At 52.8% G+C, this 26,439-nt stretch overlaps 1 protein-coding gene and 1 pseudogene across 17 annotated transcripts in view; one reads left to right on the forward strand and one right to left on the reverse strand.

The window, feature by feature from the left end:
• The window catches only part of PXN (paxillin), a 66,216-nt gene that overhangs the window by 7,337 nt on the left and 32,440 nt on the right, over positions 1 to 26,439 (reverse strand). For 8 of the 17 annotated variants that reach the window (XM_072722980.1, XM_072722974.1, XM_072722972.1 and 5 more), the window contains 5 exons: positions 4,750 to 4,976; positions 4,326 to 4,441; positions 3,839 to 3,975; positions 3,540 to 3,741; positions 2,593 to 2,728 (listed from right to left, as the gene is read on the reverse strand). In XM_072722980.1, the coding sequence (XP_072579081.1) occupies positions 2,593 to 2,728; positions 3,540 to 3,741; positions 3,839 to 3,932 (432 nt within the window). In that variant the 5' untranslated portion in view covers positions 3,933 to 3,975; positions 4,326 to 4,441; positions 4,750 to 4,976. Of the gene's footprint in view, positions 1 to 41; positions 936 to 2,592; positions 2,729 to 3,539; positions 3,742 to 3,838; positions 3,976 to 4,325; positions 4,442 to 4,749; positions 4,977 to 5,246; positions 5,357 to 6,553; positions 6,699 to 26,439 lie in introns of those variants that run through there. The other 9 variants (XM_072722969.1, XM_072722967.1, XM_072722966.1 and 6 more) reach the window with 5 other exon arrangements.
• LOC112932941 (U4 spliceosomal RNA) lies at positions 6,315 to 6,428 on the forward strand (annotated as a pseudogene).

Genomic DNA, 26,439 nt, shown 5'->3' on the forward strand with positions numbered 1-26,439 from the left:
GCCAAGGGCCATGCCTAGCAGCCGTGCGAGCTTGCGCCTGCCTGGCCAGAGGTGGAAATCCTCTCAGTGGTGTTGGGTGTGTCCATGACCATGGCAGGTGGAAGCTCCGGCTGTTCCCTCTTGGCCTCAGCAGCAGCTTCGGTGGTGGCCCCTGGCCGCTTGGGGGTCTCAGGTCCCTGGGTTGGCCTAACCAGGCTTCCCCTCATGGGATTCTGTCCACCTAACTGCTCCTTGTCAACTGGGGCCAGATAGCTGCTTTCCGGCTCCCCTGGCTCTGGCTTTGCCCTCTGCTCCCACTGTCCACATTCCTTTGTGAGACTCCAGGTATCTGGGAAGATAGCCTGACGGTCCACGGCCACGACAGCTGGCTCAGTTACTTCCTGGAACCTGGGTGTGGCTCCGTGGGGGATCTCAGGCCTGAGTGCCTCCAAAACCCACAGCTGCTCCCGAGTGACAGCCATGGCTTCCTCTGGGTACAAAGTGTTGTCCAGCAGCCCATGGGAGTCTCCAGGCTCCTGGGGACCTGCATACCCAGCTTGGCAGGGTGGCGTGTGGCAGGGGGGAGCCCTGGAAAGCTCACTTGTAATGTTTGGTAGGTCTTTCCAAACCTGAGCCTGGCTCTCTGCACCACATGGCCCCAGAAAACCCTCCACAGAGGGAGACCTTGAGTTAAGAGTGTCAGGTGTCGCCTGGAGACCAGCCAAATCTAGCCAGCTGGGAGCCATAGGAGGCAGAAGGCCCTGCCTGTTATCAGGGTCTTCAAAGCAGAGGACCTCCTGGGTGGGAGCATGGTCTCCAGAGGAGAGCTTAGCAGTGGATGGCAAGAATCCAGAGGGCCCAGGAGGAGGAGGAGAAGGAGAAGGTATGTGGTGTGGGGATGGAGCTGATTTGGGCAGCAGCCCCGGGGAGTTCAAGGCCACAGCAGAGGAGCTGGTCTGGAGAAGGAGAAAGACAAAAGGCAGAAGAAGGGAGAGGTGAGGAAGGGTGCTCACTGCAAGGGGTGGGCTTGGCCTGAGGTTTCTGAGAGCACCATCTACACTTACACTAGACTGATTGTGGCTGAGAAGCTGAAGCATGGGGACTGGCCTTCGAAAAAGGCCCAGACCCCAAAAAAGGTTTGCCTGGGATCCACATCCTAGCAGAAAGCAACCACCGAGCCCTGCCTGCAGGGCCACCCCAGTCGGAGTAGGAACAAGGGAGAAAAGGCTACAGAGAGTGGACCATGAGAAACAGGTGACCAGGAAGGGCAGCCCAAGCACCAATCAAGGGAGAGTCGGCCACAGGCAGCTGCTCTGCTTCTTCCAAACTTGGCTCAACTTGGCTTCCTCCCCCCGACAATCCCAGCCTTCCTGTGTCCCCCAAAACTTCCTCTCAAGACATGGCTAGAACAAGCACAGTTTCTTATGGGGCACGACAATGCTGGCTGTCTCAGAAAGTAAAAACAGGGGCACCTGGGTGGCTCAGTCGGTTAAGCGTCCAACTCTTGATTTTGGCTCAGGTCATGATCTCAGGGTCCTGGGATTGAGCCCTACATTGGGGGCTCCGAGCTCAGTGGGAAGTCTGCTTGAGATTCTTTCCCTGTCCCTCTGCCCCTTTCCTGCTCATACTCTCCCTTTCAAATAAGTAAACAAATCTTAAACAAAAAAAGTAAAAACAGCCTTAAGGGTGATAGCACAGGGCTTCTCCAAGGCCAACACCAAAGTCCAAGGGACTTATTTCTGATGGTGGCCACTCACCACCCAGAACAGTGGCACAGAAGGGTCATAGGGCCAGGCAGCTCCCATCCCCCACTGTGAAACCCCAGCTGGAGGGACTCTTGAAGATACCCTTAGAGCCAAGAGCACTCAGACTGCTTGCTCCCCTTCTCATGTTCCCTCCTTCATGTCCCAAAGGTCCTGGGCAGACCCACATGGAAGGGTGAAGTCAGCAATTGCCAGAGAACAGTCAGTATCAATCCCCACAGAGGCATCGCATCTTCTAAATAAAACATCTTGGGTCTAGCAGGTCTGGGAGGCCCAGGAAGGAGGGGAAGGGATGCCTCATGCAGGACAGGCCCAGAGCCCTGTGGGTTAGGTTTCCCACAGACATAATCTGTGGGGACTCAGGCCTGTAGAGGGTGGTGGGAAAGATGGGGGGAGGCTGGCAGCAGAGACCTGTGTATTTAGGAGCCAGAGGCAGAAAGAAAAGGGATGTGTTGAGGACAGCCAGCCAGTGTAGGAGATGGGGCTCCAGGGCAAATGACCTCTCAGGCACAGGATCCCAGTCCCACATGGTCCAGCAGAGAACACCCTCCCCCACCAAAAGCAGCCATTAACACAGAGGCCTTTGTCCCAGCCTCCTGATCCCCTTGCTTGGTGGTTGGGAGCTGGGAGCAACCCAGGAGGAAGGAATTTCCCTGCTAAGTGCCTCTCTGCCTTCATAGGCTGTGGGGCAGCCAGTTCCCATGAAGCCTAGACTGACCCTCCTTCCCTGGCATCCTGGCAAACCAGAGTACAGTAGGGTCCCAAACACTGAGGGCCCGAGTTCCCACTACTCACACTGAGGTACAGAGGAAGAAGGAGGGGGCAGGGAAGAGGAGAGGTCTTGGGGCACCTTGAAATCCGATAGGGAGGCCATCAGCTCGTCCAGCTCCCTGGTGGCAGAGGAGGCTGAGATGCGTGTCTGCTGCTGGCTGGAGGTGACTCGTTGAGGGCTGCTCATCTCACCCTGGTTCACAGTGATGGCAGGGCTATAGGGCAGGCACGGCATCAGCAGGGACCCCAGAGTCCAGCTCTGGGTTCCCCCAGAATAGCAGCATCTTAGCTTTCACATTGGAGTCCCCCCACCCCTGACTCCAGAGAAGCCCAGCAGCATTCCTGAGAGGGAGGGGACAGCCCTCAACTACTGGGACAGAGCTGAGGTGAACAAGCTGGCATGGGAGAAGAGGGCAGCTCAACCAGCACCCTTCTCAGGAGGACACCTTGGCCCTCCTAGCCCGAGTTCAAGCTCATCTATGAAACAAGTCCGAGCTTGTGTGCGTCCCCCCACAACATGGTACACATCCATGTGAGATGCTTCCAACAACACGGTAACAGGGGGAAGAAATAACATTAGTAACCACCAACCACGTGTGAGCCCGAAACCATTCCAGGTATATTACGTGTACTATTGGGTCTCATCCCATCAAGGTAGGTGGTCTTATCGCCATTACCCTATATCCCTTTATCCCATTTTATAGACAGGAAAACTAAGGCTTGAGAAACAACAGAAAAGACAGAGCCAAAGTCTGAACCCTTACAGTGTGGCTCCGAAACCCCTGCAGACAGCTACTGGCACCCTTGGCGCGCACCGTGTCATCTTTTCTGATGGGTGATGGCTCACCAAAGGCAGGCGGGGTGTCCTTGGGACTCCACTAACCCCCCAGGGCCTGGTCTGGGGCCTGGCAAACAGCAGGCCCTTGTGGAGGGAATCAGTGACAACTGGGCCAAGTGGATGGACACAGATGCAAGGGCACTGCTGGGCAAGACGTTCCCCACCCAGGAGAGCCCGGTGATACTCACACGGGGCTGGGCACGGAGCTCTCCAGTTCATCCAAGAGACTCTCCACACTGGGCCGCACGTCCTCCAGACCCCGGCCCCCATTCCGCTTGGGCTTCTCTTTCGTTAGGGGCCCGGCTTTGCCCCCCACTGGGCTGTTATTTTCTGGGATGCCATAGTGGGGGCTCAGAGCCCCGGGTAGCGGGGGGCTTGAGTTGGTCTCATCTTGGAAGAGCAAGAGAGAAAGGCTGCTCAGTCCTGCCCCCCTGGGGATCCAGAGCCCAGCAGGTGGGCCCCGAGGGCTCCCAGGAACCAGTCCTACCTGTAGGGAAGCCTGGGGGGTTATGCTGCACCGCGTTCAGTTCCAGCAGCAGGCGGTCAAGTTCAGAAAGATTGCTGCCGAGGGAGGAGCTCATCACCGTGGGTGAAGGCTCGGCCGACTTCTGCTTGTTGGGGAAACTGAGAGGCAGAGGGGAGGCCACAGTGAGAGGTGCCTCTAAAGTCCTCAGGGAGAAAAAGGGAGGAGGACTGTGAAGTCTCCCCCAGCAAGAGATGGGAGAATGGGGAAGGGATGTGGTGAGAAGAGGGGAGGAAGTCTTGCCTCAGCTCCTCAACGACACAGGGTGACGTGACAACTCAACCCCGCCACTCCATTGAGATGGCAGTGCTGAGGCAACTGGGCCAGTTCAGAGGCAGTGGGAGCTGGCCAGGAGCCTCGGGGCCTTCTGCGGGCTGTCACCAGGCCTGATCCCTGGCCTCAGGCCTTCCAAGCAGGAGGGGGAGGAGCGCACAGAGGGCTGCACCAGTACCTGTAGACGTGCTCTTCCTCACCAGCTCGGGGACACGGAGGGCCGGCACTGTCCTGGGGGACAGGGGCACTGGAAGTTTTGGTACTGGAGCTGTACACAGGTGACGGGGGCTGAGGCTGCAGGGAAGAGAATGCTCAGGGCCTCCCCCAAGGGGAGGAAAAGGAACAGCCCGAGTCACCCCCAGGAGGCTCCTGCTCACAGTCAGTCTCACCAGGGAATTTCCACACTCTGGCCAGGAGACAGGTGATTAACACTTGGTCACTTGCCCCCTCACGTGGCATCTGGGAGACCCAGCTGCTTCCTGGCCCCTCTCCCCATCCCCCTGATCCCATTCCTCCCCCAGCTCCCCAAGCTGCTGCCAGACAAGCTCCTACTACCCCAAAGCCTCTGTTCCCTGTCTTCCCAGCCCCTGTCCCCACCTTACCTGCTGGTGGGTGAATCGGGAGGCGCTGGGCTGCCACTGGTCTAAGGGGTCAAGGATCGTCCCATTGAGGGCCTCACTGGATGGGGGTGGGGGGACGGGGGGTGGCACAGCGATCTCCTGGTATGTGTGGTTTCCAGTTGGGTATGAGTAGGGGGTCTCCTCAGACAAGAACACGGGCCGTTTGGAGATGTGGGAGGTGGTGGACTCCAAGTCTGCCAGCAGGGCGTCTGCAGAAAGAACATGCTGAGAGCTAGTAGAAATCAGGGATCCTGGAAACACACTGTCCAGTGGCAGTGCCCTCCCTGCCTGCTGCACCCAAGAGTCAATGACTTCTGAGCACCTGCCCCACCCCTGGGAGAAATAACCAGCCTCAGGGCAGGAAGCAATCAGCCCAGACCAGCCTGGGTAAGAACCAGCTTCTAAAACTAACCTATTCTCCCCAGCCCAAGACCCAAGATGCTGTGGAAGCTCCTGGGCTGCCCTTGGGGCTCTCCTACCTCTGGCAGTCGGGCACCTGCATTCCCTCCCGACAGGGCTGTACAGCTGGCTGGCTGGAAGTCAGAAATGCCTGCCTGGAACTCCGCACTCTGACTTCACAGGGCAAGGCGGGGAGAATAGGCGGAAGGGGCCCCACGTCACAGGGGAGGGGCCCAGGCAGTGCCAGGTCCCACTTAAATTCCAGGAGCTTAGGCTTTCTCAGCAACATCCCTCCCACCCCAAACTGGAGTGGTCCCTGGCGAATAGTACCTGCCTTTCTGACCAGGTAGAAGCAAAACCCCAGGCTCCATTCTCCTTCCAAGGCCCTGGGCTACAGGGTGAGGTACGTGGGGAGGTGGGGGCTGGGTGGAAGCTGGTGCAGTATTCCCCACCCCCTCAGCAAAGCAGGGGGCAGGACTGCTCTGTAGGCTGTTTCTGCGGAAGCCTGGCAAGCAGCCTGGGCCCAGAGGCTCCAGGGCCCCGCTACTCTGCTTTTAACAGCAGAAGGGAGCCGAATCGAGTACAAGCTTCCATTACTCCGGCACTGGGCAGACAACAGGAGGGCCCTGGATCTTCCCAGTCTCCAGACATAAGAATAGCGGGAAGGGCAGGAGTAGGAACTGCTGACAACCCCTCAGCTTCAATCCTCCCCTCCTGAGACCCTCAACAGCCCCCACAGCCCAGAGGGCCTGGCCCCAACACCACACCTTCATTCCTATCATATTCAAGGACTTGCTCACTCTCATTTCCCTGCCGACCTGCTGGGGGTCAGGAATGCTCAGTCCCTGGCTCTCAGGATATTACTTATCAGAAAGTAATGGCTGTATCTATTGTCAATCACTAGTAACAAGCTAGTAACATACGCTGTGTGTATGTGGTCTCTCCATTAATCCTAATACTGGATAAAGCTGAAATTCTGATCCTCCCTTCATAGATGGGGAAAGGGGCTTCAAGAGGTGGTGGAACCTGCTCAGGTAACAGAGCCAGTGAGAAAGGACTGTCTGGCTCTTCAGTAGCCCCAAACCCCAAAAATCTGACCTACAAGAGTCTGCTATGATCACAACATGATGTAATATTTAAACGGTACAGGCTTTGCGCAGTGGCAGTATCGTAGCCAATGAGGATTACCCAAGGCGCAATTATTGCTAATTGAAAACTTAAACGGTACAACTTCCTGAATGTCTGTGCCGAGGCTGGTCCTTCCTTACAGCCCTGTCCTCAAGCCTACCCCTGCTAGGTAGAGAGAAGCAAGGGGGGCCCACACCTCCCAGCTGTCTGCCCTGCCCTCCTACCCCCAAGGCTGGCCACATCTACCCCCAGCTCCTACCCAGCTGATCGGAGGGGGAGCCTGTCACAAGGCTGAGGTCCCTGGCGCCAGCAGCCCAGCACAAGGGTCTCCTGACTTCCAAGCAAGGTCAGTTCCTGTAGCCTCCTCCCCCTACAGATCTGCTAGAAGAGTCTGGCTTCCTGTCTCTAACAAAGCAGAACTAGAGGCAGTCAGTGTATGCCTAGGTAATGACAAACCAAGAACCAGTGTCGAGGGCCAATCTTACTGGCCTCTGAACGACTGCACCTGCTGCCTTGGCTTCATACATTTCCCCCGCGCCCAATTCAGCAGGGGCAGGGGCTCCCCTTCTCCATTAAAGGCAGTTTGGAAAACCCCACAGTGCAGGCACCATGTGCAACCCCACCAGGAATAGCAGGAGCAGCTGCTGTGCTTGACCACCCACCAGGACCTTCACTTGTGTTGTTTCCCTTCCTCCTCACCGCAACACCAGCATGGAGGGTAAAAGTGAGGCACAGAGAGACGAAGTGTGTGCCCATGCTGCCAATGCTGGCTGACGGGATACAGCCAGGATCTGAACTCAAGTCTCTCATGTTTCACACACTCAGTAGAAGATAAATGGTTCCCCTCTCCCATCAGACTCTCTGCATGAGGCCTTCTATCTCCAATACCCTCCCCTAACTTGCCTGATTCTCCACTGAGCCTCAGCTGGTGGGGTAAGCCGAGGTTCCTAACTCCTGCCTCCCAGTATTGGTGTGAGGTTCACCGGGACAGCAGATGCTACAGCGCATTGGAAGCTGCAAACATCAGATCTTGTTTGCTTTGTGAAATTCTGCAAAACATCGTCCTCCAAGGAGATCAGAGTAGGAAGCAAAGTAGTGACAGCTCCTACATCTTCTATGGGTAGAATCTGGACAAGACATGACCAGGGCAACCTTTGTGAGAAAAGTGAAATAATACAGTAACGTTCAAAGTGAAGTGTGTGTGGATGCCAGGGGGAAAAGCACATCAAACTTATGTCTATCTGAGTGAGAGAGCATATGCACAACCCAGAGGACCTCTGGGGTAGCTTCCTTCTCTCTATGCACCCCTTATTACTTTGCTCAGTGACTGCACAGGACTTGGTATCACTGTCTCCCAAAGCCCCCCACAAATGCTTCAGGGGAGGCAGCCAGGAATATAGGAAGCAGGAAAGGAGGCCTCTGGCCTCTACTTCAGATTCCTATGGGTGCAGAAGGCTGCCATGTCTCCAAAGCCTGCAAAGTGGTTACAGGCCAAAGTCTCCTTGCCAGCTCAGCAAACTCCTCCCCTGCTTGAGTAAATAACAGACTCGGAAGGAAGGCTGCTCCAGGGAGTCCACTCACAAGAAGTAGCCCATAGGTGGGTCCTCCAGTTTTCAGCTACACCTACTACCTGGTACCTAACTCTAAATACCAAATGGCCTGGCTCAGAGTCCTTCTAAACCCAGACCCCAAAGGAGGTGGGACACCATCCCCCTCCCAGTGTTTGTAGGATATGCTCCAGATACAGAGGCAGTACCGGAAGCAGGCTAAGGAAAGCTCCTTACTTCCTGAGGATTTCTCCACTAAGTTTCTGGATCTAATGCTGAAACGGTGCAGACAAGTCAGAGCCACTGGGACCACCCAAGCCATCCTGCACAAGGAAGCTCTTCCCTGGGGCTTCCCATCCCTCTTCTGGAAGAAACCACCCTAAGCGCTACTGGCTTTTTGCCTCTCTGGGCCAGCTGATGCACGTCCTGGCACTTCCACCCACACAAGAGGGAAAGCGGAAGTCTCTGGGTGAGACAATCTGACGTGTTGGGGGGAGGGGTACTCCTCTCCAGGTACGTGGGGGAGGGGATGGCAGGCTGGGTGCAAAGTCTCCAGCCCACCAGGGGCAAAGGACACCCAGCTCCGCCCCCGGCGAGGAAGGGGTGCGGCCCGTCCGCCGCTTCCCGCCAGAGGGCGCTGTTGGCCCGCCTGCTCCCAGCCGCCGGCACAGTAACCGAAGGTAAACTCGCGCAACCACGGAATTTCGAGCCCGAGCCGGGGAAGACCTGGGAGCCCCTGGCCCTGGGCTCCCTGGGGAAGCTTCTATCCCGAGACAGAAACTCGGCCGACGGGAGGGAGGGTGCAGGTACGGGAGGAGCACGAGGAGGCCTGGATGCCAGACCCCCCACCTGGGGGCCCGGAGCACACGACCATGAAAGGCTCGACCGAGGAGTGACGCAGCCCCGCGGGGGCCCCGAGACCCCCAGGGACGCACGCCCCCTCCGCAGGCGCAGCGCCGCGGGCGCCCCCGTCCCCAGTCCGTCCCCGTCCCCGTCCCCAGTCCGCGGCCCCGCCTGGGCCCAAGCAGCCGCTCAGATCAGGAGCGCCTTCGGCCCGCAGGCCGCTCGGTGGGCAGGAGGCCTGGGCGGCGGGGGTTTACCGGACAGGCCCAGACGAAGAGGCCCCTTTCCCCGGCCCCACGTAATCCTGAGGGTGAGGCCACGTGGGGGTGGAGGTGGAGGTGGGAGCGGGGGAGCCTCGGGCTCTGCAGCCCCGAAGGGGTTGAGGGGGTTAAGACGCAGACGTCCCCAGCTGGCTGCCCAGGGAGGGAGGGGAGGGAGGGGATAGAGGGGCCGGTCTGCCTGCATTCCAGGATGCGAGCCACAGCTGCGCCCCTCACATTCCCAAACCAGCCCAGCGACGCAGGACAAGGGCAGCCAGGACAAGGGCAGCGGGGGCCCTTTTCATGGCCTGCAGACTGTGGCTCTGGGGACCCAGGCTGACCCAATGACACATGACAGCCTATAATAAGTTAAAGAGACACAATGGACCCCTTCCACCTCCACCCCCAATGAAGTATTAAAAACAAGTTAGACTCACAAGCCTGGCTTCCTCCTACCCAAGCCCTGGCCACTTCTGGGTGTATGATAAAGACTGTCAAGACCAGAGCTGGACAGAGGCCAAGAGATAAAAGTCTATCCAACAGGATCCCTCAAGTATGGGGCGGGGGGCATTCGTGTGGGTGAGGGAGGACCCAGGCTACTCCATCCTCTCCTCCCAGGATTTAAAGACACTAGATGTGGGATATCTGGGTGGCTCAGTGGCTAAACACTCTGCCTTTGGCTTGGGGCATGATCCTGGAGTTCCAGGATTGAGTGCCACATCGGGCTCCCTGCATGGAGCCTGCTTCTCTCTCTGCCTATGTCTCTGCCTCTCTCTTTCTGTATCTCTCATGAATAAATGAATAAATTCTTAAAAAAAAAAAAAAAAAAAAAGACACTAGATGTTAAACTTGCACAGGGGGATTCTCAGTCACACAAACTCTGCTCAGTGACCAAATTGCTTCACTGGGCTGCTTAATGGTTGTGTCTCAGTTTCCTTGTCTGTCTGATAGGAATTCCACCATTTGACTCACAGGAGCAAGGATCAACATGAGAAAATGGATACACAGTGCTTGCTTAGCACTGTCCCTGGAATAGGGCACACTCAGTAAATTGCTAACCTGAGGGGAGCTGGTTCTCAGAGAGATGATTAGCCCTGGAGGGGCAAGAGAATGTACCTCTCCTTCTTATCCCAGGCCTGAGGCTAAGGATGCTGCAATCCTGGATGAGTGGTTAGAGGCATAGTTCTGGGGAAAAGAAAGCCACCCTGGAGAAGTGTCTCCACAAGGTCTTCACAGTTGGGGCAGGTACATGGGGTAGAGGGTGGGGGAGTTGTCATCCCTTTCCAGAGGCCACAGGATCCCCTGCCACACTAGCCCAAGTGCTGGGCCCCTCACCACTCTTCCACTGGCAGTCTTCCACTGGCAGCGCTAGGCTGAACAAGAAGAGGTGGGGTCCTTTAGCCTTCAGGAAGACCCCACCTCAAAATGCCTTGTATTCTTAAGGCCTGGCCTAGGAGAGTCCAGTCACCCACCTCCTTTCCACAGGCCTTAACTTTTGTCACCCCAGGGCAGGGGTTGGAATGGCAGCTCCTTAGGAGCTAACGAGCAGAAGGAAGGAGCAGCAAGCACCACCCTGAGAGCTCCAGCATAGGAGGCAAGGGGCTGCCATTGCACAAGAGACCTCCCAACAGTCCAGGGCCAGCTGTCCACCCCTGCCATTTAATATGATATCGAACACCGGCCCAGCAATTCTCTTTCTCACAAGTCCTAGAGAGCCCCAGTCTTGTGCCTGTCTACACTGCTGGGTTCAGAACTCTGGGCAAGGGAAGTTTCAGCTCCTTGCTGACCAGCTGCTCAGTCCAGTGGCCTCAAGTGTCAGAGGAGAAGCTGCCCAAGCTCAGGGGTACAAGCAGTGAGTGGGCTGGGGCTCAGCCCTTCCTAAGGAAGGAGCTATGTAAACAGCGGGACAAGCTATTCAGGGATGGTCTCATCTCAGCCCCTTTGCCGAGACTCTTCCAGATTAGGAAGGAAGCAGGACAAGAAGGAGGGTTCCCCCTTCCCCCAGCCCTGAGCACATGAGCAGTTAGAGTAGAGGTAATCTAATCCACAGCTGGGTACTTTTACTCTGTGAGTAACTCCCCAGGAATGGGGAGCTGGGTATATTTATCCTGATAACTGTCCTCGGAGGAAAAGGCAGATCTGTGACCATAAGGGCCAATCCACAATTAGGCCAGATCAACTCTGCCCCTACTGGGCCCAGGCACCCAGGGCCTGGACACTGTCTAGGAGGTCAATATCCTGGAGGGGCCTTCCCTGCCAATTTGGGTCTTTGTCCACTCCAATAATTAAGCATTAGAGAGCAGGGGCCTTGTCCATCTTGCTTGATGCCTCTCCCCAGAAGCCGGGATTTCAGGGGCTGTGAGGCTGAGGAAGATGGGGAGGGAGCTGTGAGCAGAGCAAAGCCAGTGCAGAGTAGGAGCCGGGATGCAAGGATTCCAGGGCCAGCCTGCTGGGTGCCTGGCAGCAGGTCGAACCACCTGCATGGGTCATCCTCTCTTCTGTCTACAAAATGGGCAGAACCCAATCTTCAGCACACTGAAGCAAGCTCTAGGGAGGAGAGAATACAATTTCAGGTATGATTTATAGGGCATGTCTGAGCTCTTTGGAGTTGTCTAAATCCAAGGCATTGCAGTTATCTGAATCCCAGACAGGAACTGCTCTCCCTAAGGGGATGGATGAGAAAACAATCAATACTGTAGTGTCATTTAAATATTTCATAGCCATGCCTGGAGGTTATGAAGACTTAGCCACCATTCTCCTTCGCTGACTCATGCCTCACTTAACAGGAACTGCCATTTCACTGTCTCAGCCCTAGAGGAAGTGTGGGCTGGGGGTGACACACGGGAAACCAGGGGGGCAGGCCGGAGTCCTCCAATCTGCTGCCAAGAAAGCTGGGAGGTGGCCCTCTGGCTAAGGCATTTCTTCCCTGGGCTTTCCACATGCCATAAGAGGGTGGTTTCCTGTCTGCCAAGGAGCCCTTCCTTGCAGGGGCTGACACAACATGAATATGCCAGCTGGGTCACCTTTACTGGGTGCCTGGCTTGTGCTCAAGGTCACAGAGCTCAGGTAACCCCAGACTCGAGAGAATAGAGGCAGAAAGGCAATTCTAGAGGTCACCCTGAGCTGTAGGCAGAAGCCCCGACTGATCAGGCCCCTGGCTGCTACTGAGGCTTCCCCAGGCAACAGCAAGTGGGAGGAGGCTGCTCCTCCTGTCCAAGTTTACCTGCACACCTCCCTGTGGGTTGGAGGCAGGTCCAGGCTGGCCAGACAGCAAGTCTCTTCTATTGTAAGGAACTCAGCTCCCGTCTGGGATCAGTAGGCCCTGCCCTCCCTGAGGTCCCAGAACTGCTTGTGGATGCATCCCATTGGTCAGATCTCATTTACCTCTTGGGGGCATCCAGAGACTGCTGTTCAAGGTCAAGCTAGGGCCCAACCCCAGGCCCATCCCACAGTTCCTTCAACACAGATTTACATACAAAAAGAACCACAAACCCAGGAGGCTCAGGTGCTAGAAATCTCTGCTATTTCACACTCACTCCAATCCACTCCTGCAATAAGACTCTTGCAGTCTAGTCGGTCCATTTTTGTTGCAGGACAGGGTGGCTCCTTAGGCCTCTTAGCCTGGCTAATCACCACCAGAGGTTAGGAGGAGCTCAGAAGTGAGTCATCTGCCCTACAGAGACCCGAACTGAAAGTTCAAAAGTTTGCCTGCCTATTGCAGGTCTGAGCCACGCTCTTACCAAGTTTGTGGATTTGACAGCAGTAGTTACCCAACTCTTTGTCCGTCAAGTTCTGCTCAACAAACACAGCTCGAGATGGCTGGAGAAGGGGCCAGTGCTTCCTGATCTTGGGCAATTGGGTCATTTCCCTAATTCAGCTCTCTCCCTCCTGCCTTTCGAGTTTTCTGACAGCAACCCTAAGAGCTTCGGCCCTCCCCAGCTCCCACACTTCCTGTCACGTTAATTCTTCCTTCCCAGGTGCTTCTCCCATTACTGGCTTCCTTTCTTTTCATGGACAGCTTAGACCAGCACCCAAAGCCACACTCAGCCCCTTCTCAGCTTTGCCTGCAGCCCCCTGCCCAGATTCCCCAACTCTGACCCTTTCAGCAGACACTAGCAGTGTGAACTTCTTGGAACTCCCTTTTTGGTGTATGTTGTCTTGCCCAAGAGACCACACACCCCATGTTCCCAGGACAAGAACTCCCTTCCCTCTCACTAGATCCATAGCACAGATACCCTTATAAGCCTCTCCTACAGTGAGTGGATGTGTGCCAAGCAAGGAGGAGTCACAATGTTCAGCCACAGATGGCCCTCTCTACCGGCAGGATAAGAGCAGAAACCTTGGGGTTAGCACTTCCTAGTCTTGAACTTCTCAGAATATGGCCTCAAACTAGCTTTTATCTCCTCCTGGAGCACACTCACTGCAACCTGCCCCTCTAGACAAAGTGGACCCCCTCTTCCCTTTCCCCAGCTGTGTGCCAATATTCACCATGCTAAACATGCCCCCTCAATCTTCTGTTGGGCTATAAATAACCCCAGGGGACACATGGAGGCCCGGGGCACAGGATAAATACATTCTGAGGATCACATTTGCCCAGGAGAAAGAAATTTAAATCATTGCTTTAATACAAGCAAGGCTTAAAAAAAAAAAAAAAAAAAATACAAGCAAGGCTACCTTATGGAGCCAAACACAAAATGCAAATGAATTGTAGGACAAAAAGTGAGGCTTCAAAGAGACTCTTTGCACGTGCACTTGGGGACTTTGGCAAACAATTTTAAGCAGGACCACAAAGCTACCACTGTCCACACATAAAGCCACCCCTGTCCATACCACAAATTTGGCTGCTCTAGGGGCATTGGGAGTGTGGGGACAGTCACATAGCTCTTTGTATGCTCTCAGCATCCCAACCCCCAGGGTAGTGTGGCAGGGGGGAAAGAATGCTCCCCCACTCCCCCGCCACCCCAGAGGAGCAAGGCAGATGGGTCCGAGTCCACCACTCACCAGCCTGGGTGGCGATTTAACTAGATCATTCCAGGCTGCACTTACTCAGACAATTCATAGAACACATGGTAAGGAAGCAATGACAAAGTATGCAAAAGCCACGGTGGTGGCTAGGGAGAACCTCCTCTGCCCTCCCACTGTGACACAGAGGGGACACTCAGTAGATAAACCCACATCACTGGTTTTCATCTCCCTTAAGGGTGGGAGGGGTAGAGGTGGAGCCAGGGACAGCAGCCAGGAATCTTGGGAGCTATGACAGGCCCGTCCCTAACTCTGGCCTCCTTGCTGAGTAAACCACTGACCTCACCCCTCCGTGCCTGGGGTTCCTTCCAAGTCCTCCTCAGAGTACATCATCTGAGCCCAGAAGCCTCAGACTCACTCCCTAGCAAGGACAGAGGCAAGAGAGAAGCTGCAGGGCTCCAGCACAGCACCCCCCACACACACACACACACCCGCCCAACACCAGCACTACTGCCTGCTGAGAGCCCTGTGGCTCTGAACCTGGAAGAGTGACAATAGAAGGAGCTGCCCAAGCTTCACAGAAGCTGTCAGCCTCTGAACTCCCAGAGGAGCAAGCGCAGGACAGGGCAGCCTCAGCTCCTGCCACTGAGGCTCCAAACCCAGCAGAGTGTCACAAAGGAACCCAAAGACAAGGAAGGCCACAGGGCCAGGAAGAAGCTCAGACAGGGGGAGGGGGAGAGGAGTAATCCTTACTGAGCATCTACTAGGAGCCTGGCCTCACAACCTCATCTTACAGGTAAGGACAAAGAGGCTCAAAGATGTCCACTGTACTCTATAGGCAAGCGGAGTCCCTGTAAGGGCAGCTCTGCCTGACTCCAAGAGCTTATCCTATCCTTTCCACAGGTCCACCGGGAGAGGACCAATCACCTCCTATAACCATCTCTTGTTCCACCTGTCCCCAATGTCCTGCTTCTAAAGCAGTCTCCGGAGCACCTCTTGCAACCCAGAAAGGTTGGCCATGGGGCTGCTCCACCACTGCCTCCTCCAGGCCCCTTGCTCTTGGTCTCTCCTGTTCTCTCTCCCCTCCTTCCCCGCCTCCTCAGTCTCCAGCAGGGTCCTGAGCCTCTGCTGGGCCCCCAGTAATGGCCCCCGGAGCCCAAGAACTCCGAGAAGGCTGGAGTGCCACGGTCTAAGCTAAAGCGTTTTTCCCTCTCGTGCCACGTGGACAGCTGCCAGATCCCAGCGGCATGATGCAGAATGGGGCTGCCCCAAGCACTGACCTCTGACCTGCTGCCAGGCAGCCTTCTTACTGCATGACAAGGAAGAGCCTGGGCCACTATTTTGGGGGGCCCAGACAGACCAGTGGCTCCACAGCCTCCACCAGAAACTGGCAAAGGCAGCATGAGAATCATCAGGAGACAGCTGCTCGGGACTCCACTGAACTCACTAAACAGCCAACTGAGGGACAGGCAGACAGCTGGCCTAGACTCTGCAACCCAGTCAACCTAGATCCTTCCTTTAAGATTTTATTTCTTTTTTTTTTTCTTTTTAAGATTTTATTTCTTTTGTTGAGAGAGAGAGAGAGAGAGAAAGCAAGTGGGGGAGGGGCGAAGGGAGAGGGAGTAAATCTCAAGCACTCTGCACTAAGTGCGGAGCCCCACTTCGGGTCCAATCCCATAACCCTGAGATCACAACCTGAGCTGAAACCAAGAATTGGACACCTAACCGACTGAGCCATCCAGGTGCCTGTAGGTCTTCCTTTAATAGATACCCACACGTCTCACCCAGGCACTTACTCTTCCCAGCAAAAACATGGCAGGCTCTGGCTTCCTTTCTCTGTAAATGCTGTTCCCACCATCCTCACACTGGTTCTCACACTAGCTCTTAGGTGGGAGGGGGGCAACTAGCCCTCCTCGGCTAACCTTCATAAACTACTGACACTTGCAACTGATTTACTTTTAGTTTTAGAAAATAAGCTGAAGTGGGATCCCTGGGTTGCTCAGTGGTTTGGCGCCTGCCTTCGGCCCAGGGCGTGATCCTAGAAGTCCCAGGATGGAGTCCCACATCGGGCTCCCTGCATAGAGCCTGCTTCTCCCTCTGCCTGTGTCTCTGCCTCTCTCTCTGTGTGTGTCTCTCATGAATAAATAAATAAAATCTTTAAAAAAAGAAAAGAAGCTGAAGTGGGTTTAAGACTGCTCCAGTGACTGTCAGTCCCACCCACATGTGGTTTAAACTGCTTTCTTAAGAGAAAGAGCTGGGAAGGGCACAGAGCACCCCAGGCATGCCCTAGAGGAAAAAGGATGGGCAGCATGTGATCTTTATGTGCCTGAAGTGTCACCTGTAGGATACATCCTGGTGGAACAAAAGTTGGAACCACTCTGAGACAGTCAAGAGCTCTGAAAAGAAGGGGCAGGTGGGAGAGAGAGACAGGGCCAGCTGCCCTGGATTCCCAAGTTGACCCCCAATGACACTTTCACTTCCCTAGAGGCATCATTTCATCTAGCTGTAGCCTTCTTTGGTCTCACATATTTTGGAAGCCTCCTGCTTCATTCTGGGCAAGACAAAGCTCTCCAAAAGCCATTTGGCAGCCAGTGCCACAACTGACAGCTGGCACCTCCTAAGTAAGATGATGGAAGGTCTAGGGAGGGCCCATCACACCACAGGAGCCGTAAGTCTTATCTTCATCCCTCTAGTGCTCCCCACACTCATAGGTGGTGGGCCTGGGTGGGATGGTGTCACTAATCTTCGAAGGAAGGATGCCTCCAGCCATTGTCTTAAGGAGGGCAAGACAAACTTCTCTGACAGCCCAGATCCTTGCCAACTCTCCGCATTGGGAAATCAGCCTCAACCTGGACAGGAAGGGAGCAGATGCAGGCCACAGTCCTCTGGGCTTGGGCTAACCAGAGTCACACTGGTAAACCACAAAAGAAAAGAAGGTGGGAAAGACAGACTTCCCAGAAACAAAGAACATCCAGGGAGACCTCTGGGCTGTCGGCCCTGCTGGCAGGGCTCACACATAGGGCCACGAAGGTGCAGAAGAGTAGGACAGGGTGGGAGAACTGAACCAAAGTAAGCCCTGCAGTCGGCCTGCAAGAAGCCCACCAACCCCAGAGCTGAGGCAGTGACCAAGCAGATACCAAGCATCTGTGGTCCAGGGCTCATGCAGCACAGAGGGGCCCAATGCTCCAACTTGACCTGTCATGGCTAGCCTCCCTACACCCCCATCTGCTGGGCCCAGCTGGTTACAGGAGATGGAGGCAGGGGAGGGGAAAGTATTCTCCTCAGTGCTGATTTGGATTTTATTGCAAGAGACATGCTGAGGCCCTGGGAATCCAACCCAGCAGAGCCAGGACAGATGGCAACAGCAGTGCCCAGCCATAGTGCCCAAAAAGCATCACATAGGAAGCCTACAGTGTACATACACAGAATGTTTCAAAGGTTTGCTTGGAGTTGGATCTGAACCACAGGGAATGTCTTCTAAAAGAAACAACGTTCTGAGGGGAAGATTTGGGGGGTGATGCTTGGAAAGACCATTTCTATCACTGACACCACTGGACACAAGACTCTACAATATTGACAAGGATTGCCTTCTCACTCTGAGGGGCCACGGGAGAGGCCCACCTGGGGTGGTGGGGGGGACAGGCCAGCATGACTCAGGAGCATTGAACCCCATCATTCTTCACTCACAGCGCCTGCTCCGTGCCTGGCAGTGTGCTGTGCACCAGGGGGTACTGCTGCCCTGGATGCTCCTGGTCTCAAATTCCCAAGGATGGACTGGGCAAGAAATCCTATGCTTCTGCACCTGAACAACTGTCTGGAAAACCAGGGAGCCACATGGTTAACCTGACAACCTCTGATTTGAACAAGCCTGCCACTGAAGCTGCTGCTTGTCCTCCTGTCTACCTCTACATCCAGAGAGGAAGTGGTCACGATGCAAGTCAGCCAGTTGATCAGATACCACCCACTAACTGCCCTCTTTCACATCACTGTTTCTCCTTTTCAAAAGTGGAAACCTCGGTCTCCACCTGCCCCACTCTGTTGTGCCCCAAACTGCAATGTCTTCCTCCATGGTCACTGACCCTTGGTCGAGGTGGGGGCTGTATGCAAGCAAACAGGGTGCCTGGCCCCATTCCACATCCTTAGTCCAAACCAAGCTGAGGTAGGAGAGAGGAGAAGAGTCAAATCTCACAGACTAGGAACAATAGCTCCAGTTTCCACGTGACAGGGAAAAATCTGAGAACCCGGCACAAAGAGTAGCCACAGCACTCTCCCCTGGTGTCCAGATCCTCTGAGGGATCTGGGGCTGTGCCACCCTTAGAGCCGTGGGCAGCTCAGCATGGAGTAGCAGACAACCAGAAGTGCCAGTGGCCTCTAGAAGTGAGAAAAGAAGTGAGAAACAGGCTCCCCAGGAATCAGAAGGTCAAGTCCAAACTGCTCTGGCCCATGAGCAAGGGCTCCCGAGTGTAGATTTCCCTGTTCCTCACCTTTCCACACCTCCTTATCTTTCTGGTGAAATAGGCATCATAAATGGCTAAGGGTTGGCCCAGATAAATCTTCCAAGATCCCTTTCAACAATAAACTCTGATTCTTCTTCCGGGATGAGGGGGAGGGGGGCTGAGGGAGGCAACAGAGAATACAGCAAAGGCCATCAGCCCGAGCCTGAAAGCCTGTGCCCCACTCCCCGGTGAACGTCATTATGCTTTCTAAGAAATCTGAGGTGGTCCTAAGAAATGGAGAGATTGGGCACCTGGGTGGCTCAGTGGTTGGGCATCAGCTCAGACCATGATCCCAGGGTCCTGAGATTGAGTCCTGCACCAGGCTCCCCCATAGTGAGCCTGCTTCTCCCTCTGCCTATATCTCCACCTCTGTCTCTGTGTCTCTCATGAAAGGATAAATAAAATCTTAAAAAAAAAGAAAAGAAAGAAAGAAAGAAAGAGAAAGAAAGAGAAAGAAAGAAAAGAAAAGAAAAGAAAAGAAAAGAAAGAAAAGAAAAGAAAAGAAAAGAAAAGAAAAGAAAAAAGAAAAGAAAGAAAAGAAAAGAAAAGAAAAGAAAAGAAAAGAAAAGAAAAGAAAAGAAAAGAAAAGGAGAGATGTCACTTAAAAGCCAGGATTACTAGCTTTCTGGGAGCAGCCCGAAAGCTAGCAATACCAGTCTACTTCCCTGCAGAGCATCCACCAGCTGCAGCAATGAAATCTAGCTTTCTCCTTTGGCCCGCTTCATCTGTGCATAGCACCTACCTGGTCTCAGCAGCTATGTGAGTTTGCCACACAATGCAGTGTGGGTTTGCAGCTCAACAACTTTGGTTCAAGTCCGAGCCCTGCCCCTTGCTAGCACTGTACCTCTCTGAGCCCGGTTCCCTCAGCTACAGAAGAGGCGTAACAATAGCCCCTTATGTCGTGTGGACTGTGGAATCCCCAAGCCTCCCTCAAGCCATTTGGAGGAACAACTCAGATAATGAATAGAAAGCCTATCTGGCGAGTCACAAGCACACAGTCCGTACATATCCTTCATGCCAACTTCACCAGGTGACAGCAGATGACAGATGGGGGCTGAGTGGCTATCCCACCCATACAGCTAACATCCCTGACTGCCCCACCTGAGCAGGTGCGAGACAGCAGCCAGCACTACAAGCCATGAGCAATTGTAGAGAAGGTGCTCTGAAAGGTCAGGCGGGCAGCCCAACCCCACCACACAGCCCCCTCTAGGTCCAGTTAATACACCAGAACTCATCTCTGGTCTCTCCCAACAAGGAGATCTTGGCTGAAAAGCTGACAGGCTTCTGCAGGACCCAACAAAAACTGTGATCTCTCTCCCTGGCTTCAAAGACATCCCCAAGCTCAAAGGCATGCCAACTGGAAGCATCTGGAATGCCCCATGCTCAGGCATGGGGAGCTCAGTGTACAAAGCCAACAGGAGGAAGGGTACTCACTGCTGGTCCTCCCGGGAATCTGGTCCAAAATCCAACCTTCCAGCCCCACAGTACCATCTGCTCCCAACACTCCAAGTTCTGAGGAAGTAAGCCCAGGATGGGCCGAGGTAGTCCCTGCTGCACATGCCCATCTAAGGGCTCTAACAAATAACTCGGCCAGAGAGCTCAGCCTTTGCAGCAGCACTGACACCCCTCTGAGGGCCTCCAAGCATCAGGCATGACAAGTACTTGCCTGCAGCCTGCACCTGGCCCGCATTCTCCCTTGTCCTGCTGACTTAGTTCACCTCCCCACCTATGGGGTTCCCCCTTCCAGGTGGAGAGAGCCAGAGAGCCCCCACAGCAAAGGAACTTAACCTTACCCCAGAGGTCTGAACCTGACACCCACAGATAACCCTCCAGGGGATGCCCACGCCACCTGAAATTATACACAGAACGTCTTGCGCACATCCCCCCACAGCATTAGTCAAGGGAGATGGTTCGTAATATTCATGGTCCAAAGGGGCTGGGAATCCATAAGGTGAAACCATGGTGGGAACTGAGGGCTGACAGTGGCCACTCTGCACCTGTAACTCACTGTCAGGTCCTTTGAAGACAAGTCTGACTGGCTGGGGCTGAAGCAGCTGCAGCTCCAGCTCAATCCCAGGTGACCAGAATTTCTTCCGAAATGACCCTCACTGGGCAGTGACCCAGGCAGCACACAATCTCCTCTCCAGTGAAGCTGCTGCCAGTCAGAAGGCACGAAACATGGAAAGCCCTATTTGGGTATCCAAGGCTAGCCCTGAAAATGGATGAATTCTGCTTACATGTCCCACCTGCCCCTGCCAGTGCCTCCACTCTCCCTGGGGGCCACCTCATCTTTACCAGTGGTGGCCCAAGTCACATCCATGAACAGGTACTATGCACAGGTGCCGTGCTGGGCAATGGGGAGACAAAAGTACAGTATCTATCCCCAGGGAGAGCTCACTAGTGGGAGACCATCACAATCCGGGCTGGCGGGAGAAGGAAGGAGGGGCCTTCCAGGCAGACAGAGGAGTAGAGGTAGAAGTAAGAAAGAGCCTGATAGACAGAGGGGGAGTTCCAAGTACAAGTCTCAGCTTGGTGGAAGAGGAGTCAAGGACCCAGGGCCTGTCAAGGAGTCTGGACTTAGAAGCGCAAGCCATCCAAGACTGTTGGCAGGGGATAAGGAAGGCAGGACCAGGCTTGTGTTTTAGATCACTCAGGCAGTGTGTGCACGAGAAGGGGGGGGCTCAACTGGCGGAATGCTCTACATATAACTAGGTAAAAGCAACGAGACCTAGTAATTGAGTGGCTATGGAGAAATAGGGAGGAACAGAGGCATCCCACATTTGTTTCCTGTGGGAGTATGGAACATCCAACAGATGAGATTGCAGGATGGGAGGAGGAGCACCATGAGGGCAAGAAGGAGCATGGAAGGGTCAGCAATTAAGGACAAGCAGGACACGGGGCCATGGAGCCAGGCCTGAGGGACTTTCTTTTCCCTTGGCCACATCACCTATGAATCTCTTAGGGGGCCAGAAGGTAGCTATTTGGGAAATGATCAGTAATGCCATTTAGTTTGCTCTTCCTTTGAAAACAAATAGTTCTCCCAGCAGGGCCTGGCAGGAGCTGTAAACTACAGGCAGTCTGTTCTGGGGGTCCTCAGAGTGTCTGGTAATACTAGGGGCTCCCTTTCTTGGCCAGGTCTTTTGGTGAAGCCTGTCCTAAAATCCAAATACAAAGGTATCTCCATCCCCCAACAGCCCCCGTCCGGAAGAGGGACCAGGCCAAGCGTATTATCACAGGAACCAGGTCCTTCCTGCCACATGGACTCACCACTGGGGCCAGTGAGCCCAGGATGAAATCTCAGGCCCCAAACTCTCAGAGAAATGCCCTTCCGAACTGGCCCAGAACCTCACCCCAGCTAAGCCTAGGCAGTTTACACACACACACAGAGCTCAACATCTGACCGGAGGATAAAAGAAGCCCCAGAGATGGCCCTACATCAGCTGTCATACCAAGGCCACCCCCAAAAGATCATTCCACTGAGGAAGCAAAGGCTGGTGACTGTCCTGGGCCTTGCAGCTCAGGCTGTCTGATTAGTTTGTAAGATCAACTAAAAGGGCACAGGATGTGAAATCACAGCCAACAAATTTAGCGCACGCGCATGAAAGCCTCCTCCCTCCTGCCCTCCACATGTGTTGTTTCTGTGCCTAGACGAGCCTCTATTTTCTTCACTAGGATAAATCCTTTCATATCCCTGATACTCATCACAATTCAGTTTCCTCTTCTACAGCATGAAGATAAAGACTTTGCTTTGCCTACCTTAAAAAAAAAAAAAAAAAAGAGGATTGTGTAGTTTTTATGATCGGGGCCTCTTCTGTAAGAAATTCCCAAATCTTTTTAGGGAATAGTATTAAAGGATGAAGGTTTGGGGCTCATATAAATGTCAACATTCCTTTTTTTTTAAAAAAAAATATATTTATTTATTTATTTATTTATTTATTTATTTATTTATTTATTTATGAGAGACAGAGAGAGAGAGAGAGGCAGAGACACAGGCAGAGGGAGAAGCAGGCTCCACGCAGGTTGCCCGATGTGGGACTCGATCCCGGGACTGCAGAATCAGGCCCTGGGCCGAAGCCAGGCACCAAACCACTGAGCCACCCAGGGATCCCAAATGTAAACATTCCAATTAAAATAAACACACAATGAAGAGTCAGCTTAGGATACCATTTCTTCCAGGAAGCCCTCCCTGATCAGATTCCCTGCACAGGGTTCAAGGCCCCCCTCCTTTGAGTTCCAAAGCAGCATGCACTTCCACTACAAGACCATGTATCCAATTGGTAAGAACCAGTCTGCCTAAGTGTCTGTGTCCCACCAGCCTGTGAGAGCTTGGTGAGGACAGGAAGTGTGTCTTTATCCATCTTCACCTCCCCACATTAAGCAGAGCCTAGAACACTTGGAGTTCCAGGGACAAGTGCTAAATGAAGGAATGACCCTGCCAAGCCCATTTGCGGCAGATATCTACCTCACCACCTCAGTCTGTGCTGCTTCCAGGCCCTCCATGAGCACTCACTACATGCAAAGCACGGGAAGGGTGAGCAACACATACAAACAGGGCCCAGGCCTCTCTAGTCCTCTAACCCAGGACATTTCCCTCTACAGTGATCTAGTTACCACCACCTTCCCAAATAGCACCACTTCCACCCTTCAAAAAAAAAAAAAAAATTTAAAAAGGAACACTCCACAAGACTTTGTGGCCAGAGCACAGCAACCCTTTGTGGGTACTTAAGATTTAAACTCCCTGTGTGGCCTTGTCTAGCTTCCTCTGTGGGTGGGTGAGGGCGAGTCAGTGAGGTGGATGAGGCGGGCCGGCTCCCAGGAGGCCGGTACCTGGAGGGCGTCTGCATAACCCAGGCAGAGTCAGACCTGGGACTGGGGAGCACTTTCACTTGGTGTTGGAGGAAGAGGATGATGGGCGGGCAGTATCAAGCGACAGGGCAAGAAAGAATAGGGAGAATGGCAGCCCTAGAGCCCAGCAGATCTCATCTTATCACACCTCTCCCTGTGGGGGTAGGGGAAGCAGGAGAGGCAGGACAGGCAGGAGACGGAAGCTGGAGTGTAAGGATTTTCTGAACTGTGTGCCACTGGAACGTGTTAGCAACACCAGCCATGGGCTCTGCAGCCTGGAGTGGCAGAGAGCATCGATTATCACGGCAGAGCCACAGAGGAGCCGAACCACAAAAGCACACACAGGAGATACTGATGCTGAGGGAAGTTCCATGGGCAGGGAAAGCTAGCTAGAGAAAGACAAAGTTTTTTGAAAAGGGAAAGGAAGTGGGGAAACACTGTTTTGCAAACATTCTTGTTAATTTCTTTTGATTTTAAAAGGCCCTTTTTGGGACACCTGGGTGGCTCATGGGTTGGGCGCCTGCCTTTGGCCCAGGGCATGATCCTGGAGACCTGGGATTGAGTCCCACATCGGGCTCCCTGCAGGGAGCCTGCTTCTCCCTCTGCCTGTGTCTCTGCCTCTCTCTGTGTCTCTCATGAATAAATAAAATCTTTAAAAATAATAGTAATACAAAAATAAAAGGCCCTTTTTACCAAGGAAGAGAGTGTACTAGAAAGAGTAAATTTGCCTAACAATATAGCATGAGTTTTATAATATGTGTAGAAATAAAATTTAGGACTACAGTAACACAAAGGACAGGAAGAGAAAATGGAAATATATTGTTGCCAGTCTTACGTTATGTGTGAAATGGTATAACATGACCTGACAGCCGACTGTGATGAGTGATACCTGTAAACCATATAGCAACCACTTAAAAAAACCAAAGAAGTATGGCTAAATAAGCCAATAGTACAGAGTCGATGGAATCCTAAAAAAATACTCCATGAATCCAAAAGAAGGCAGGAAAAGAAGATTAAAGAACAGATGGTATAGGGGCACCTGGCTGGCTCAATAGATAGAGCATCTATCTGACCCTTGATCTTGAAGTTGTGAGTTCAAGCCCCTATAGGGAAAATAATGTAAGCAAGGCACTTAGAGCAATGTCTAGCACAGGGTAAACATGGTAATGGTGGAAATTATTCCATTATGTAAGTATAAATGCACTGAGAAGATTTTACAGAAATGCACTAAAATATTGTGGTTCTCTCTGATTATTTTTTTTAAAGATTTTATTTATTTATTCATGAGAGGCACACACACACACACATACACACACACACACAGAGGCAGAGACACAAGCAGAGGGAGAAGCAGGCTCCATGCAGGGAGCCAGACGTGGGACTCCGGGATCACACCCTGGGCTGAAGGTGGCGCTGAGCCGCTGAGCCACTGGGGCTGCCCCTCTCTGATTATTTCTGTGAGTTTTCATCATTTCCTTCTTTGTGCATTTCTGCAGCTTTTTTTTTTTTAAGTAGGCTCCCCACCCAAGGTGGGGCTCAAACTCACAACCCTGAGATCAAGGGTCACAAGCTCTACCCACTGAACCAGCCAGGCACCTTGTAGTTTTCAAATTTTCCACAATGAATATGTATGACATTGATAATCAGTAAAAACATATTTTTTTGAAGATTTATTTATTTGAGAGAGTAAGCAAGAGAGCACAAGAATAGGGGGGAAGGGCAGAGCGAGAGGGAGAAACAGACACCCCCACTGAGCAGAGAAGCCCAACTTGAGGCTTGATCCCAGGACCCTGAGATCATGACCTGAGCTAAAGGCAGACACTTAACCAAAAACACAGTTAAATATTAAAAGTAACATGGGGTGCCTGGGTGGTTCAGTGAGTTAAGAGTCTGACTCTTGATTTCCACTCAGGTCATGATCTCAGAGGTTATAAGATCAAGCCCAGATGGGTTTCTGCCCTGGGTGTGGAGCCTGCTTAAGATTCTCTCTCTCCCTCTGACCACACACACCCCCGGCTCCGCTACCCACCACACACTCTCAGTCTCTCTTAAAAAAAAAAAAAAAAAAAAGATTCTCTATCCCCCTCCCTCTGCCTCTTCCCCCTCAAAAAGGTAATATGAATATGATTAGTCCTTTTATTGGGCATTTACAACAATATAGAAAAATAAACTTTAAAAGCAGTGAAGAGATGTAAACCAAAAAGAACTGAAAACAGGTATGCAAATAAAAACCTGAATACAAATGGTCAGAGCAGCATAGCCAAATGCAGAAATCACCCAAATGTCTACCTATGGACAAATGACTAAACAAAATGTTGCATATATCCATACAATGTAATATTATTCAGCCACAAAAAGGAACGAAGTATTGATTCATGCTACAATGTGGATGAACCTCAAAATCAGCATGCTGAATGAAAGAAGCCAATTACAAAAGGCCACATACCCTAAGATTCCACTTATATGAAACATCCAGGAGTGCCTGGATGGCTCAGCAGCTGAGTGTCTGCCTTTGGCTCAGGGCGTGATCCAAGGGTCCAGGATCGAGTTCCACATCGGACTCCTTATGGGGAGCCTGCTTTTCCTTCTGCCTATGTCTCTGCCTCTCTCTCTCTCTGTATCTCTTGTGAATAAATAAAATATTTAAAAGAAAAAAAGAAATGAATGAAAGAAAGAAAGAAGAAAGAAAGAAAGAAAGAAAGAAAGAAAGAAAGAAAGAAAGAAGAGAAAGAGAGAGAAAGACAGATCCAGAACAGGCAAATCCATAGATAGAAAGTAGAGTAGTGCTTGCCAGGGGCTGGGGGAGGTGATAAGGGGGAAAGACTGCTGAATGGGTATGGGGACTCCTCTGCAGTTGATGAAAATGTTCTAGGGGACCTGGGTGAATCAGTCAATTGAGCATCCAACTCTTGATCTCAGGTCTTAATCTCAGGGTTGTGAGTTCAAGCCTCCACACTGGGCATGAAGCCTACAAGAAAGAAACACAGACAGAGAGAAAGACAGAAAGAAAGGAAAAGAGAAGGAGAAAGAAAAGAGAAAAGAAAACGATAAAGAGTTCTGGAACTAGATAGAGGTGATATTTACACAAACTGTAAATGCACTAAATGCCACTGAATTAATTGTACACTTTAAAATGGTTAATTGTGAGGGCACTTGGGTGCTTCAGTCGGTTAAGAGTGACTCTCTTGATTT

Source organism: Vulpes vulpes, chromosome 10, assembly GCF_048418805.1.
Source record: "Vulpes vulpes isolate BD-2025 chromosome 10, VulVul3, whole genome shotgun sequence".
In the NCBI taxonomy this organism is placed as follows: Eukaryota; Metazoa; Chordata; class Mammalia; order Carnivora; family Canidae; genus Vulpes; species Vulpes vulpes.